At 42.7% G+C, this 17984-nt stretch overlaps 1 protein-coding gene across 5 annotated transcripts in view; it reads right to left on the reverse strand.

The window, feature by feature from the left end:
* Positions 1 to 17984, reverse strand: part of INPP4B (inositol polyphosphate-4-phosphatase type II B) — a 668171-nt gene that overhangs the window by 103891 nt on the left and 546296 nt on the right. For all 5 annotated transcript variants that reach the window (XM_068279481.1, XM_068279471.1, XM_068279463.1 and 2 more), the window contains exon 20: positions 17948 to 17984. This exon is cut by the window's right edge and continues 118 nt beyond it. In XM_068279481.1, the coding sequence (XP_068135582.1) occupies positions 17948 to 17984 (37 nt within the window). The remainder of the gene's footprint in view (positions 1 to 17947) is intronic.

Consider the following 17984-nt stretch of genomic DNA (forward strand, 5'->3'; position numbering starts at 1 on the left):
ATAACTCAACTGTTAATAATCTTCACACACATAATACTTAGTGTCATCTAGCCTGTGTACCTTGCTAAAGGCTTTTCAGTACCCAGTTTAATTAGGGTGTTGTCTGAAGGATGGAATTGAGAAATGAGAGAAGCGTTACACCCTTTTGTTTACATTCTAACATTAATTGGTAGAACCAGGGCTTTGGAGTGGGCACAAAAATCATCAGACTCCTCAGTTTTTAAAACCACTGACTCCTACTCCAGGTACACAAAATTGCTCTGACTCCTCGACTCTGACTCCAGATCAGGTCCATGAAGTGGGTACAAAAGTCATCTGACTCCTCAGTTTATGAAACTCCTTCGACTACTCAACTAAGACTCCACAGCCCTGGGTAGAACTGTCTTCTTACATTTTGCAGTCCTTGTGTTACAATTTACTATAATTCCTGACCTGATCAAGAAAGGAAAAAGTCTCCCCATAGCAGTTATCACTACTGCAAATAAAGGAGGCTTTCCCGTCGTGTGTCTAAGTAGAATTGCCAGCCGTGGAGGTGCTATGCCATCCATGCAAACAAGCTATAAAACAGAAAATGGAAGGGTCCTGCACATACTAACTTTTCAATGTTTTATTAATGACTGATATTTCTATTTCAGCTATTGAGATGCCGAAACTAAATATTTGCAAATCATAAGTAAAAAGGAAGTTTATAATAACAGTGGTAGGGTGAAATTACTATCCCTAGCCTATAAGAATTTCAAATGAGTGATTTCATGCTGGGCCAGAGTTGGGCAGCTAATAATTTTCAATTTCACCCTGCAATGACACATCAATAAGGCCTGTATTATGCATGGAATACCTGGGGAGAAGCATACCGTCGGGAGACTTGTAACACGCTGAGACGGCAGATTTAGGACTGATATGAAAAGCAATACATGACGCATTCACAACCCCTGGTTCCACTACTAATCAAGGGCGCATTAGTAACATAAAAGCTTATGTAAAGCAAAGGACACTTCTTCATGCACATTATAGCATTACTAATGCAGAAAAGTTGTTTTCCAGCAACAAAATAAATGTAAACTAATATTCAGGTTTTAAAACCTTGACAGTAACAATTATTCAAAGTAGAACTCTGTTCGAAATTGTTTGGATCTGTATTCAAAACAACAAAAAGGCCTCAGTTAAGATTCTTATACTGGCTGTATACACAGGGGCGTAACTAAAAATCATGCCCCCCCCCCGCAAAATCTTGATCGGGCCCCTCAAGGTTCACACCCTTTTCTTTGCTAATCCTTTGTAAACCTCACAGCCTCTGGGCCCATCTTGCAGGGATCATAAAACAAGTGTGGACATCATAATTGTCATACCCATTACAAGTGTAGCCATTTAACGTGTACAGCCTCGTACCCAAGAGTCGATATTTGCACCGATGTTTCCTGATGTCAGGGAACATCGTTTAACATAATCATGTTAAACGATGTTACCTCGGCCTCATCCCCAAACCCCCGCAGTTATAGCACGCGCTATGCGGTGGGCACGATCTTTAAGATCCCCGACGGCTCCGCGAAAAAAATACCTTGATTGCTTACTTCCCATTTGCACTGCCATGTAGTTGCATGACGCTGTGAGCAGGAAGAGGCTTGAAGGGGACGTCGCTGGACCCGTCGGGCGGGGAGTACGTGGAGTACCGGTGTATGTATACTTACCTGGTGCTTCCTTCAGTCCCATGAGGTGCTCCCTTGCTGTCCTCTTCATCATCTTGTAATAACCCCCTCCCCCTGGTAATCTGGCCAGTCGCAGCCAGCTGTGTGCTTCATGCTCATCCGCGCGTGCGTTCCCATGCCAGGGAGTGTTCTGCGCCTGCGCAGAATGCTCCCAACTATGGGAGCATGACAGGGGTCAAGGCACATATGCGCAGAAGAGCACAGCCGGCCAGATCACCGTGGGGGTATTACAAGACAGCGGGAGCCCATGCACTTCATGGGCCTGGAAATAACCCCGGGTAAGTATAAATACACCACATTTTAGGTTTTTACTAAGTAAACCTAATGTGGTCAGTGTAACTTAGCTAGGGCTTCTTCTAGCCCCCTGTAGCCCTTCTGATGCCTCTCTGAAATACATTCAGCATTTGTTCCCTCTGAAAGTTGCATGTGCCTCCTCCGGCACTAGGAAGGAGTGGAGGGGGAGAGGAGAACGTTTGTCATGGCGGCGCTTGGAGTAGGTGAGGTGACTGCTGCTGCTCCCACTGCGGGGAGTGGGGGACCAAAGGAGCCAGAGTGGGGGAACTCAGGTGACACGGGGACAAAAGAGATACAGGGGGACTTGAGGTGACAAAGAGGGGGACAAAAGAGGCAGAGGTGGAACAAGTGACACAGGGGACATGAGGTGACGTAGAGGGGGACAAAAGAGGCACAGGGGAACAGAGATAGCAGAGAGGGAACAGATGTAACATGACGCGATATAAGAGACGGGGACAAAAAAGGAACAGGGGGAACAGAGGTGACAAAGGGAAGAAAGGAACGGGGACATGAGGTGACACAGAGAGGGACATAAAAAGCACAGGGGGAGCAGATGACACAGAGAGGGACACAGAAGAGGCCCAGAAATTAGTGTTCTGACGGAAGAACAAATTCAGATTAAGAACAGACCTACATCCCCTATCTCGTTTGTTAACGGGGACTGCCTGTAATTCACTAGCCACTTTATTAGGTACATCTTGTTAGTACGGCATATGACCTTTATGCCATCAGAACGGCCTTAATTCTTCATGGCATTCCTCAGAGATTTATGGTCCATATTGACATGATAACATCATGCAGTTGACTCCACCCAAATCATGCCATAGCCCTGCTAATTTTTTGTCGTGGGCTGCATTGTTGTAACTTTCCCCTACCAAGGGCCTCTGGGTTGTGTTTTCCCCCCAGGCCAAAATGTCCCAGTCCTTCCTTGCCATCCCCGCTGCCAGGCAGCCCAGCGTCAGACCTCTGATCAGCCGAGACCACTGAGTGCGGGCACTAGGACCTAGCGGACACCACACTGATATGTGACATCCCTTCTGCATATGCAGCGTGGTGTTCACGGAGTACCGTGCGCCCGCTCTAACTGGCTGACTGGTCTCCGGCTGATTCTGAGGTCTGACTCTGACTGGCTGTCACTAAGGTGAGGGGGGCGCCTGTCACTACCTAAACTGGGGGTCCCTGTCACTACCTAAACCGGGGGGCACCTGTCACTACCTAAACTGGGGATCTCCTGTCACTACCTAAACTAGGGGGTACCTGTCGCTAACTGAACTGGGGGGGTTCCTGTCACTACCTGAACTGGGGGGCCCTGTTACTACCTATACTGGGGGGCTCCTGGCACTACCTAAGCTAGGGGGCACCTGTCACTACCTAAACTATCCCGGCCAGCCAACCAGCCCAGAATCACTGTCAAAAAGGCCACAGCATCACCATCAGTCAGGCCAGCATTTACTTCAACCAGCCAAGCACAGCCCAGCATTACCACCAGCCACGCCAGCCCAGCATTGCCGCCATCCAGGTCACAGCATCACCGCCAGCCAGCCCAACCACAGCATCACTGCCAGCCCAGCCACAGCATCAACGCCAGCCCAGCCACAGCATCAACGCCAGCCCAGCCACAGCATTACCACCAGTCAAGCCACAGCATCACTGCCAGGCCTTTCAGCCCACACATCATCCCCAAGCCAGCCAAAAACAGTATTGCCAGGCCAGCCAGGCACAGCAGCCAGTAGAGGAGAATTCAGAAGCCAGGTGAGAGGTGTCTACCATATTAAGGGGGCATTCTGCCTATTTATGTGAAATGCTGTCAATTTATGTGCCTCATGACTGCTGAACTTGTCTTGTAGGGGGCCTTATGGTTACTGAATTTGTCTTGTTGGGGGCCTCATGATTGCTGAATTTGTTTTGTTGGGGGCCTCATGTTTTTTTGGGGGCCTCATGATTGCTAAATTTGTTGTGGGGGGCCTCATGATTGCTGAATTTGTCTTGTTGGGGGCCTCATGATTGCTGGATTTGTCTTGTTGGGGGCCTCATGATTGCTGAATTTGTCATGTTGGGGGCCTCATGATTGCTGAATTTGTCTTGTTGGGGGTCACATGATTGCTAACTGCAAGACTATGGGAAAAGCTGAATCATCATCATATGAGACAATAGCATTAAACCTACTTTTTTAGCTTTTTAAAACAGAAAATAAAACTGGGAGGTTCTAAAAAAATGAATACATTTTTCAGGAGTAAGATGTATGAAATTGTTTATCTTCACAGTTTATTTTCAACTTGGATTTTTACATAATTTTCATGTATGAGTTAAAACGTTTGTATTTAGTTTAAATTGCTGTTGCCACTTTGCGATAGATAAGTGACTTTTGGGTTGCATTTTGGGCACCCAGCCTCTAAAAGGTTTGGCACCACTGTCCTAATCTAATATCCCACCACTGCTAAGTTCGTGTAAATTTGTCTCAACCCGTGACCACACCCACATTCTGGTCCACGACCACATCCATTTTTCACGCGCTGCACAATGTAACCCCAATTTTCGGCGCGCTATTTGTGCTGCACCACTTCTCCCCCCCCCCCCCCCTTTGCCCCCCCGCCTGGAAAATTTTCTGCGGACGCCCATGAAAGCTGTGCAACATCCCAGTGCCTACTGTTGATAACTGGAGACTACCAGATAATTCATGAGGTCTGAGTTAGTAGATATTGCAGGAATTTGAACTGGTGGTCTTACATGAATCACATAACTACCATGTTCCAAAGGAAAGTGCTTTGCCAGCTATACCATGATTCATTGACACTAGCTCTGCAAATGAAACTTGCAAAAATCATTGCTACAGTGATCGAAAACAGGAGGTTACACATTGCTAAATGTGAATTCCTTCAGGAATTAATTATTTCATCTCTTCCTAGATCAGCCTGTGTTAGATTTGCTGAACCTTTCAGTTTCACACAATACATGTGGTACTCCTTTGTTTATCCTTGCCTCTCCTCTAACAGACATGGAGCTATTTGATGTTTGGGAACGTGATTACAATTTGTTCTATCAACCCGTACAGCTTAGCCCTGTTTACAGCAATCTGGCCACACCATATAATAGCAATGAATTTTCATTCAAATACAGTTGAGATTCAAATACGGTCTTGAGATCTGAACAGTTATTACAGAAGCTGCTGTGGCAGCAGACACAGGTATTGCTGTACTGCCATTGTGCAGCTAGACTTACAAATGGAAATGAAACACTGAGTAACATTACAGTACAATCCTGGGATCTACATTGCACATTATCCGCTCCTTTCCTGTCCTTTCCATCTCTGCCATGGCTGGTGCAGAATGATGCACCTCCAAACATACTGAAAATGTATATCAAGTATATATATCAAAATTACAAGAAGAGGAAACAACACTACATTCTGCACTTACTGTTTTTTGTCTCTACGCTAGTATAATCTGACACACGTCGCATATCTTTTCAGCATTTGAAACAGATGATGATGAAGATACTAACAATTCATTTTCAGGGATTTTTCTGCCCTTAAATCTATAGCAGCCAATTTATTTAGAGGCTTGCAAGTGCTCCATGCCACTAGGGGGCAGTGTGAGACAACAACAGATGACTTCTACTTTCAGTTCCTGTATTTTCTGCTAGCAGAGAGAGAGAGAGATCCAAGCATTCCAAGAATTTACAGCATGAGTTCTGCCGACTGAGATCAAAAGCAGTGCCCTGAAGCTGCTAATGGCATACATGTGTCAGCATTCATTGTTTATAATCCTAACACAGTTCACTTACTTGCCCCAATGCCACTTAAAAAAAGGGTAAACAAATGATAAAAACAAACAAAGAGATGTTGCTTTTCTCCATAAAAACATATTGCATGCAATTTGGTTATTTAAATTAGAAGCATTAAAGGCAAATATTATTTCAGATTGATTGATTAGCTTTTATGTGTAACACAAACTTCCTGCGGTGTTTCTAAAAGAAACTGGTAGAGCGTCAAAGTTTCTTGCCAGTCAACAGATTAGTAGATTAGTTTTGGTGTCAATAAGGAGTTACAATAGCAGCTACTCCAGCAATAGCAGCTACTGTTGAGGGTGCTTCATGTCACTACTGCTGGTCATTATACAAGCATGTGTTGAGGGTGCTTCATTTTGACTACTGCTGGTCATTATACAAGCATGTGTTGAGGGTGTTTCATGTCACTACTGCTGGTCATTATACAAGCACGTGTTAACCACTTGCCGACCGCCAACTACCAATTGGTGGTGAAAAAGTGGCACCCCCAGGGCCGCCTAACGTCGATCGGCGGCGGCACCTGGGGGACTAATCAGCCGGGGATCGCGCTTTGAGTCCGCAGGTGAAAAGCGCGATATAAATGTTATTTGTCTTGTCTTGTCTAATTTGCCCCGTGTGGACTCCTGTTTACTTGGCCAAACCCTCAGATCCCCCTCAGACCCCCTTCTGATCACCTCCCCAGTGCATTGATTGGATCTATTCTTCCCTCTAATCACCCCCTGAGACACCCATCAATCACCTCCTGTCACCACCTGTCACCCCCTAGAACTCCTATCCATCAGATCAGGCCCTAATCTGCCCCCTGCGGGCTTCTGATCACCCCGCCAAACCCTCACCCGCCCCACCGCAGTGACAGAATTTTTTTTCTGATCACTGCTGGTCTCTACGACTTAATTGTGGCTGAGACCAACTGTTATGCCACACAATACGCAACCGCCAGTCCAAGAAGCTACCATGCCCAGCCTTTTCGGTGGAAACCACTCCAAGTTTCCAAACGTAACATTTTTTGGGACTTTCTCCTTAACATGGGTCTAGTCAAAAATAATGTATTGCGGTCTTATTGGTCTACGCACCCAATACATCACATGCCCATGTTCTCTGCTACCATGTCAAGGTCACGATTTGAGAACATCCTGCGCTTCCTGCACTTCAGTGCCAATACAACCTGTCATCTAAGAGGCCACCCTGCTTATGACCGGTTCCACAAAATTTGGCCCCTTATAGAACACTAGTCATCAAAATTTGCAGATGCTTATACCCCTGAACGGTCATTTTGAGGCATTTGGTTTTCAGACCACTCCTCACGGTTTTGGGCCCCTAAAATGCCAGGGCAGTATAAGAACCCCACAAGTGACCCCATTTTAGAAAGAAGATACCCCAAGGTATTCTGTTAGGAGTATGGTGAGTTCATAGAAGATTTTATTTTTTGTCACAAGTTAGCAGAAATTGATTTTTCGTGTTTTTTTTCACAAAGTGTAATTTTCCACTAACTTGTGACAAAAAATAAAATCTGTAAAATCCTAAAGGTACTCATAGGACTTTGGGCCTCTTAGCGCACCTAGGCAGCAATAGAGTGTCACACATGTGGTACAGCCGTATTCAGGAGAAGTAGTATAATGTGTTTTGGGGTGTATTTTTACACATACCCATGCTGAGTGGGAGAAATATCTCTGTAAATGGACAATTGTGTGTTAGGAAATCAAAAAAATCTCATTTACAGAGATATTTCTCCTACCCAGCATGCGTATGTGTAAAAATACACCCCAAAACACATTATACTATTTCTCCTGAGTACGGCGATACCACATGTATGACACTTTTTTGCAGCCTAGGTGCGCTAAGGGGCCAAAAGTCCTATGAGCACCTTTAGGCCTTACAGGGATGCTTACAATCTAGCACCCCCCAAAATGCCAGGACAGTAAACACACCCCACAAATGACCCCATTTTGGAAAGTAGACACCCCAAAGTATTCAGAGAGGGGCATGGTGAGTCCGTGGCAGATTTCATTTTTTTTTTTGTCACAAGTTAGCAGAAATTGAAACTTTTTTATTTTTGTCACAAAGTGTAATTTTCCTCTAACTTGTGACAAAAAAATAAAATCTTCTATGAACTCACCATGCCTCTTAGTGAATACTTTGAGATTTCTTCTTTCCAAAATGGGGTCATTTGGGGGTATTTATACTATCCTGGAATTTGAGCACCTCATGGAACATGACAGGTACTCAGAAAAGTCAGAGATGCTTCAAAATGGGAAAATTAACTTTTTGCACCATAGTTTGTAAACGCTATAACTTTTACCCAAACATATAAATATACACTTATTGGATTTTTTTAAAATCAAAGACATGTAGCACAATAAATTTGGACAAAAATGTATATAGAAATGTTACTTTATTTGAAAAATGTCAGCAGAGAAAGTAAAAAAAAAAATCATTTTTTTTGACAAAATGCATGTCTTTTTTGATGAATATAATAAAAACTAAAAATCACAGCAGCAATCAGATAGTACCAAAAGAAAGCTGTATTAGTGAAAAGAAAAGGAAGTAAAATTAATTTAGGTGGTAGGTTGTATGACCGAGCAATAATCCGTTAAAGCTGCAGTGGTCTGAATGTATAATAAGTGTCTGGTCCTTAAGGGGTCTTAAGACTGCAGTCCTTAAGTGGTTAAGGGTGGTATGTGTGAGTACTGCTGGTCATTTCACATGCATGTGCCGGGGCTTAGACATTTGTCGGAGGTAACTGTTGCTGTATTTATTATTTGATAGTCATAATGGCTGCATTAGTTAATTTGGGGTTGATTGCTGCAGCATTTGGCATTGCAAAATGGTATGCTAATAAATAGAATCATGCAGTTTCTGCATATTTATCATTCTATCCATCCATGTGATGCTACGGCCACGCCCATTTTTCATACTCCCCCCCCCCCTCCCTTATGAAATCCAACCCCAACCGGCTACTTTTTCATGCCACCCCGCTGAAAAAAAAACTCTGGGGGGAACACTGCTGCCCAAAGTGAAATGTTCGTAAACTAGTATTACTGACACTTCTTAATGAATTATGCACTTTGTGGACCCTTATGTGTTGCTCAGACATTGGTAAAAACATCTTAGTGATTGAGCATTAAGTGGTCATTTGTGGTAGGAACAGCAAAGAGGGCCCAGAGCCAGAGGGTTTAAGCAACTTATACAATGTGCATCTGGAACTGGAAGTCTCCACGGCTTCAAAGTAATGGTGCTGGACCAAAGTAGGACTTATTTTTGGAGTAGGAATATTTTTTCGAGCATCCTTAGACAGCCTGCTCCCTCTGTTTCACTTTACATAGCTTTATTAGGTTAATCCAGGCTCTGGAGCAGACCCCGACCCTCCCCAGGGTCACCCTATCTGCTATAGAAAAGGATTGCCGTTTTAAATTTAGCTGCCGCATGACATCAACAAGAGTGCTGGGAAGCTGGGAGCGATGATGCGGGGAAAACGGGGCTCTAGAGACCTGTGCAGCCGCACTAAGATCGCTACTGAATTTAGCACCTGCGCAGTTCGCATAGCCGCTAGTGCCGCTGCGCAGGTCTTTAGAGCCCCATCTTCCCCACATCATCGATCCCAGTCTCCCAGCGCTCTTGCGGATGTCATGCGGCAGCTAAATTTAAAAAGGCAATACTTATGTATAGCAGATAGGGTCACCCTGGGGAGGGTCGGGGTCTGCTCTGGAGCCTGGATTAACCTAATAAAGCTATGGAAAGTGAAACAGCGGGTGCGGCTGTCTAACAGGAGGACAGCAGTGTTAGAGAGGTACCAAACTTTATTTTTCATATTTCACATCGTAAGTCCTTTACAAATCCTGAAAAATCATGCTAGGGCTTATTTTCAGGATAGATTTAGTTTGACCTGGCACACAGTGTAAAAAAGTAGAAAAAAACTTTGAACTAAAGTTATCCTATTCTGCAAGGAATTAAGAAGGAAATGGAGTTTTCCTTCCATCTGACTATTAACAGCAGTCCCACTTTGTGCTAAATGTTAATGCTCTGCAGTTTATAAAACAATGTATAGAATGTAGGAGTGATAAGTACAGGGCTGCCCCCCTCCCCCTTAATGTGCAGAATAATTGTATGCATTTCTCATTGACATATTTATGTATCTTACTTTTTGTACTAGCAACCCATGTTTGTATGATACTCCGCACAATGCCATGGAAAACTAGTAATAATAATATGAAAACTATAGCACAAGTAAATACATTCTAACTATACACTGGCCATCCTTTGTATTGCACTCAAAAGCCTGGAAAGCTGGTCCTCTGAGAATTCAGGATGGTTTTAGTAACAAGAGAAAAACTGGAACTTTCAACTATTTCCCTGTTTGGCAGCTAATTCCCAGCATGATGTGTAAGTACATCAGCATGCTGCAAGCAATGCTTGTCCCTACTGTTCTCCTCTGTTCAGGTGGCAGTATGTGCTGATACAGTTTTCTCAGTAATTCATGGCATTTCTTTATAATTATATTGATCTGCATGCCTGCTGAGGATCACAGGATGGATCATTATTTCCCCTACAAGACCTAACCAATGATTTTTTATATATGTGCCCGACAACAGCATTTCGTGACTTGCAAGAACAAATGACTTACGCCATCAAATGAAAATGAAAAAGTTAATCCCTCTAATTGTGAAAAAACACACAGGGAACAAGTATTAAAGGTTCCTGCAAGACAGGCTTATTTATGAAGAGTCATTAGGCAGCTTTATACATTTCTTTGATAGCATGTCAATAGCGGACTCGGTGTTGTGTGGAAAGATTGACTAGGTTAGGATGGAAAATAGCAGCAAAACAGAAACCAATTCAATACTAAAGATATCATAAGCCTAATCAGCTGCAAGACAAATGTAAAGTAAATATTATTCTACTCTTTAGCTTGACCTGCTAAACGGTTTGGGAGCTGTGAGTGGCTCTCATTCATGTTTGATGTCTTCCTAGCAGTCCCTAAAACACAAAGCTTCCAAGTTACGGTTGTCCTACCAAATAAATGCCCCAGAAGTACTGAAACAGATGATCCGGTTTGTAACAAAACCTCCCAGGAAAACAAAGAACAGAAGCATTTTCCAGCCTCATTATTTTCAGGGTTCTTGACTCAGGAAAGAGAATGAGAACATTTTTTTGGGGAAAAAAATTGAATAGTAAAAGTGGGGAGTTGGAAGCATGGCTACAATCTTTCTGTACCAGAACGATGTGTGTAATACAGTAGCAAATACTGTGTCAAATTTGCCACAGGTTTTCATTAAAGCAGCAGGGACAGCCATACTATCCCAGGAAAAAAACACACATATATAAGTAGATAACTACTTGTTCTACTTACATAACATGTGTATTGCACTGTCCATGTTTTGCTTTTAGTGAATTTTATATAGCAGATAAAAACAAAAATTCAAGGCATTTCCCATCTTTACTGCCTCTTGACTGAAGCCATCTCTGATGTTATTTCCTCCCTAAGGCTGCTTTCACAGTGGGACATTACAGGCGCACGTTAGAGCAGCCTGTAACGCACCCCACCGCACAGCAATGAAAAATCAATGGGCTGTTCACAGTGTCCACGTTGCATAACACAGTAATGCTGCACGTTCTTTTGAAGTGCAGCATACTGTGCGTTCTAGCGGCTTAAGCCGCGTTAGACTGTTTGCACATGCTAAGTATGGGTGAATTTTTTTTATTTTATGGGCGGAGAGGAGGCGGGGAGAGTCCGCTACGTAGCCAGGCACATGACTACTTATTATTCACTGCACTTGCAGTGTTTACTTCCTGGAGCGGCCGCTGATTGGCTGGCGGGACCACGTGATGCGGAGAGCTCCGCTCACGTGGTCTCCGCAGCTTATCCGACAGAACAGGCGCACCAAGAGCTGCTTTTAACGCGGCTCTTGGTAGCGTCCTCCTCCACCACCACCAGGCGTTGCGTTAGGGGCACGTTATGCAACCTATTAAGTCCCCTAAACACAACGTCCTGGTGAGAGAGCAGCCTTACTCTTTTTTTTTTCTCCTCCCTGAAATGGTGTATACATTGCCAGCTCACCTCCCCACTGAGCTCTGTAGGAACTGCTCTGTCATATTTATGCAAAAGGAAAAAGGGATTCCGCTATGATTAAGGAGCCATGAGCTCCGATACGCGTGAGTTTTTTAATGTTGTGTATCCACTGATGTGATAATAAAAGGAGACTTTTTTCACCACCCAGCCATCGGTGTAGCGGAATCCCTTTTTCCTTTTGCAGTCATATGAGTTCTCTGGATTCCTGACTCCCTTTGGCGTGTGTGTGGTTGGTAGAAGTGGGTCCACTCCTGTTTTATGACTGTCATATTTACCTTGCTTTGTAAACACATGTGAGGACAGCATAGAGTATTTCAGCGGCTTCTACAGAAGGGTGAGGTGTATTTCCCTTCTCAGCCTCATGTCACACTGAACTGCCCTTAGCCAATCAGTGAGGAGCAGGAATGTTGGAGAGGAGATAACAAGCTTCTCTCTCCTTGGCAATGTACCAGAATAGAGCCAGGCTGACTGAGATAAGATTCATTACAGCAGATACATTTATTATTACATTTGAATCCTTACAATGCAGAATGCATGTAGACTATATATAGAGCAGTGGGTAAATGATTTTATGGCTGACAATCTTGCTTTAGGCTGCTTTCACAGTGAGACATTACAGGCGCACGTTAGTGCAACCTGTAACGCTCCCCAGCGCACAGCAATGTAACTGCAATGGGCTGTTCACAGTGCCCACGTTGCGTTACATTGTAACGCTGCACGTCAATCTAAAGTGCAGCATGCTAGGGTGTTAGAGCGGCTTTGCCGCGTTAGCCTGCTTGCACAGGCACAGTGATTAGCACCATGGCTAATTAATATTCACTGCACTGTGAATATTCACTGCACTGTGTTCCGCTCACGTGGTCTCCACCAGCGCATGCGTACTATAGTACACATCACGGACACATCAAAGAGCCGCTTAACGCGGCTCTTTGCTAACGTCCTCTGCCACCACCACCATGCGTTGCGTTAGGTGCACGTTATGCAACCTTAACGTAGCACCTAACGCAATGTCTTAGTGTGTAAGAAGCCTCAAAGTAAATCTTAACTTCTGTTGGATAGAAAACAATCCTCACCAGAATAGTTATATACATTTCAAGGATTTTAATGAGCTTTATTTGACACACTTAACTTTTTGTTTTCAGTTGGTACAATCCATAACAGTAACTTTTTAGAAGTGCTAAGTAGAAATGACAAATCCTAGGGTTGTGAGATTAAAATACAGCAATCTCCTGTAGACTTTTAGAAATGTAGCAAAATTTCATAAAAAGTCAGTGCTAGAACTGAAAATAATGCTGAAAAGGGCTGCTAAGTTAATCGGGCCTAGATTACATCAGTAAATCTAATGGAACAACATTAATTTGCCCTTATGTAGAGATAAAGGGTTTAAAATCCCAAAAACATAAATGGCCCATATGGGAGATTTTGAGAAAACTTGAAGGCACGCCTCAAATTGTGGAAAGGTGAAAATATGGAAAATTCTAAAGTTGCTGAATTCTTCATAACCTAGTGTAGTAAAAACTGTCCAGAACTGGATCTAGAGTATACTTTATGTATTCGGATAAATATCTAATGTTTTCCTAAAAGAACAAAATGTATGGAGTTACATATATTTCCAATCAAAAACATTTTGATCCACAGATTTTATGTGATTATAAAATATTTTCCTTTTTAAGGCAAATTAGAATACATTTTTGAACTGGAGTGTGTAAGAGTACATGTTTATGTAAACCTAAAATAGTCATGGAAATGTCTGATATTTCACTTCCTGGCCCATATGCAATTCACTTTTTCACCTGAGTTTTCTCCTATGTGGTACTTTTAAACTTATCAATAAAATGTCTTTCAAGCCACCAGTAAGCAAGAAAATGCTCAGAAAAGTTTTGATTGTACCCTTTTACCTAATGTTTGGTTCCTTTTCAATTGCAAAGTGATGAAAAGTTGTTTTAAATAAAGATGAAAATTTTATCCTAGGAGAAAATTCAGACTAACATGGAAAAGTAAATTTTATCAACATTCAGTTGCAACAGAACTACACTATTTTGTGTAGGGATTATTGGGCTTGCAGTCCAAGAAATGTAAGAATAGAATGATAATAGAGCCTCCTCTACAACCAGGAGGATGTAAATGAAGAGTCTAAAAGAATGCCAAAAAACATCATCTGGCAATGAGGAAGGGTAAGTCATAGTCATTTCTCTGGTGACTGTGGACCTGATGCAGAAAAGGCCGGTAATTTTGCCATGCGCAGGCAGTGAACATCAACTTTACCAGTTCTAACGCCAGTGGAGCACCACCCACTACTCTATTAGTGCCACATGGGAAAGCACGTTATCCCCGTATTGTGCATGACACTAATAGAGTAATGGGCGGTGCTCATCTGGTGTTAAAACCTCTAAAATTGCTATGTACTACTGGCCCACAGCAAAACTACCAGTCTTTTTTTGCATAAGACCCATCATCTTTATCCTCAAAATAATGTATGTATATTGACTATATTAAAAAAAACCAAAATGTATACATTGGCAGACTACAGTATCCCAACATCTTCGAAATAAACATTCAATAGAATAAGGTCTGAAGCAAAAAAAAAAAAAAAACGGAAGAAGCCCGTGGAGTTCATCTAAGTGCAATATGCTAAAACATTATGTGAACACTTCAGTGGATGCTCAGGTATATAAAGCCATTTGGTTCAATCACTCTATCTGTTCCTGGAGTCTAGGAGTGGTTAAAAAGTACCTGAAACATATTTTAATGCATGGTTGAAAGAGGATTTGGAATGTCTAGGTTCAAAAATAATACTCTTGTTGCCAACATAATCATAGAGATGGCTACAGTTCTAGGAAATCAAATAAAAGGATGTAATTTTAGTGATAATGAAAAGCTGTAACACGCAGTGCTTTGAGTTAATGATACGTTCAGTCAACTAAGAGGTTATGTGAATTATAAAATGACAATAAATGGATGGATGTTAAGAAACTCGAAAAGTACTTAATGTTCTTTCCTCTTTTGTTTGTTAAAAAGCCTGACGATGTGTTAGAACATACTTTTCCTGCACTATTAGCGCTATATAGAGTAAAAAAGTCAGTCACAATTTGTGTCCCTTCCACTATCGCTGGGAAACTGAACTGAGACGAGTCAAAGCTTATATGGGAAAAACGTTGTGTAACACCACACAAATAGGCTCAAAACAATATACCGGTAAGTAAACTTTAAGAAGTTATATAAGCAGTCAATAAATGAACAATTCAACTAAAAATGTATATTTTGAGAGAATATTTATCCTTATGTAACAGTGACCTAAACATTCAAAATACATTTGGAGTTCTGGCCAGCAAGTTGTTGATTTGAGAGATTTCATATCCTATAACACCTATCAACCTGTTTAATAAACTGCACCCGCTTAAATGATTATTACACTTCTAAACAAGTATAGGGGCTAAATTACTCTTAATATTTTTTATAGTCAAAACCAGTTTATTTTTAGCAATTTCCTCTTTATGACATCATTAACTTTCAGGAATCTATAACTGCCATAAAACTTTTTTTTTAAGGTTTCCGACTAGAATTTCACTAGGGAAATGTCATACCTGTACATAGCTGTCTTTCCAGTTAAATCTGTGCTCAGCCAGCACATTGGCATAGTGGATAGCACTCTGTGCCGGGTCCCCGGTTTGTATCCCCGCTAGGGCAACATCTGCTCGGACTTTGCTTGCTCACCCTGTGTCTGCATGAGTTTCCTCTGGGCACTACATTTTCCCCCACATCCCCAGAAAACATGCAGATAAGTTAATTGGCCCTAGACTGCAATGGACATGACTATGGTAGGAATTAGATTGTGGGACAGTTGTTGGCAAGACAATATGCTCTGTACATCACTGAGGAATAAGTCGGCGCTGTATAAACACTAAATAATACTAAAAATAGTCTCCATTAAGTACTATAGACAATTTTTGAAGTAATATATCCACCTCTTAAAGGTAACCTTAAGTCTCCCCCAAAAAATGACTTTTACTCACCTGGGGCTTCCCTCAGCCCCCTGCAGCCGATCGGTGCCCTCGCCGTGTCTCGGAGATCCTCCCGTCCTCGCCGGCGACCACTTCCGGTTTCGCCATCAGGACCCGACAGGCGTGGGAACGCGAGTGATTCTTCGCGTTCCCAGCCACAATATCGCCCCTTATGCTGCTATTGAGGCCGCAAGAGCAGCATAAGGGGCGATATTGTGGCTTGGAATGCGAAGAATCACTCGCGTTCCCATGCCTGTCGGGTCCTGACGGCGAAACCGGAAGTGGCCGCTGGCGAGGACGGGAGGATCTCCGAGACACGGTGAGGGCACCAATCGGCTGCAGGGGGCTGAGGGAAGCCCCAGGTGAGTAAAAGTCATTTTTTGGGGGAGACTTAAGGTTACCTTTAACGTTATTTGCATGAGGCAATCATAGTCCCATCCCTTCCACCTGTAAAGTCTGCCTACTGGACAACAGTGAAATGCATGCCTTTGCTGAGCACTAGGAGAGATTAAGAGCTTAACTTGTGCTAGTTTACTTCACTTTTCTTTTCACCAGTGTTCTGCAGCCTAAAAACCTGGAACTACTCAAGTATTTTGATATAGAGCCTTCAAGGAAGATGGCCTCTGGTTGTGTATTCATTTCATCATATAGTCACTTTTTATGGGCCAAATGGGTGACAGGTTTTCTATGGTAGCTCCATAGCATTGGTATACACATGCAGAATGGGGTGAATATCTCATTGCAAATGATCAACTGTACAGCTGTGGCAACTGAGGAATAATAGAGACCTACTTAGACTTATACAATGTAAAAGCTTATTTATTACAATAAAAGAAATGTGCATTTACACAAAGAAACCAATCAAGATTCAACTGTCTCCAGTTAGTAAACATAAATTTAGATGGTTGCTATAGGGCATTGAACATCATCTCTGTTCTTTGAATGGGGTTATGGTCTAGTGTTTACTCTGAATAAAGGTCTTGAGGAGAGGAGAAAAGTGAGACCCTAATGGCCCATTCTCACGGGCTACAATTGTCGCCGCAACACGCGGCGCGCACGTGTTGCGGCGACAGGTCGCCCGTGAGTATGGGCCATCGCACGGGCGTGCACCCCGAACTGTCGCCCGTTGCTGATGTCGCCAGGCGATTGAAAGTTTCAATCGCCTGGCGACAGTCGCCGCCGCACCTCCGCCACAACTGTCGCTAGTCCGCGTGAGTACGCGGACTAGCGACAGCAACCTCCATTGAGAATGCGGAGCTTCCGGCGGGGGGAGGAGGAACGTCGGCGACAGCTTCCGTCACGCCACTGGTCCCTCTTCCGCGTGTGTACGCGGAGGGACCTGGCGAGAAGCTGTCGCCGGCCTGTCGCCCACACGCTCACGTGTGCTGGCGACAGGCAACTTTTGCTGCCCGTGAGTATGGGCCATAAGAATAGTACTGCAACAGGTTGCATGAATTACTAGATGCTATAATAAAATGTTTCTTGCAGTAAAGCATTCTTGGTACTGGGATGTACTGGTATCATGAGTGGGAATATGCACTAACATTCATAAGTCATCAAGGGAGGTTAAACCACATGGTGTGATGCTTAGATTTCAACAAAAATCAAAAACTTATATGCTCTGAAATCAATCAAGTTTTTTACAAGTTGCTTAACAGCCCATAGTAACTAATGAGCAATAACAATTTTTACCAATGTTGTTATTTTAATACCCATACCCATGACTGTTCAAACAATCATGAGATAAGACTCCATGGTAAAGTTAAGATCCCCTTTATAAACCATATCGGACACTTTTTAAAATAATAATGTGGGAAAATATATAGGAGCAGAGGGAAAATTTGACTGTAATTCTACTTTTAGCAACACAGCAAATAAAGAACAAAGTTGTTATTAGTACTGCAGAGACCATGTTATAATGAAAATTATTTTACATAAAATTATATAAAGACTATTTATAATGACCTCTAACCATCACTTAATCATAAAAAAGAATGATCAAATGTTTTGAAATGTATTAAAAAAAAATAAAAAAAGAACCTATGTTAATATTAATGAAATGGTTATAAAGTAAATTAGGAACACCTACATACCTTCTCATGCAGTCGAGAGCACGGACGAAAAAGTCTT

This window comes from Hyperolius riggenbachi, chromosome 1 (genome assembly GCF_040937935.1).
Source record: "Hyperolius riggenbachi isolate aHypRig1 chromosome 1, aHypRig1.pri, whole genome shotgun sequence".
Lineage (NCBI taxonomy): Eukaryota > Metazoa > Chordata > Amphibia > Anura > Hyperoliidae > Hyperolius > Hyperolius riggenbachi.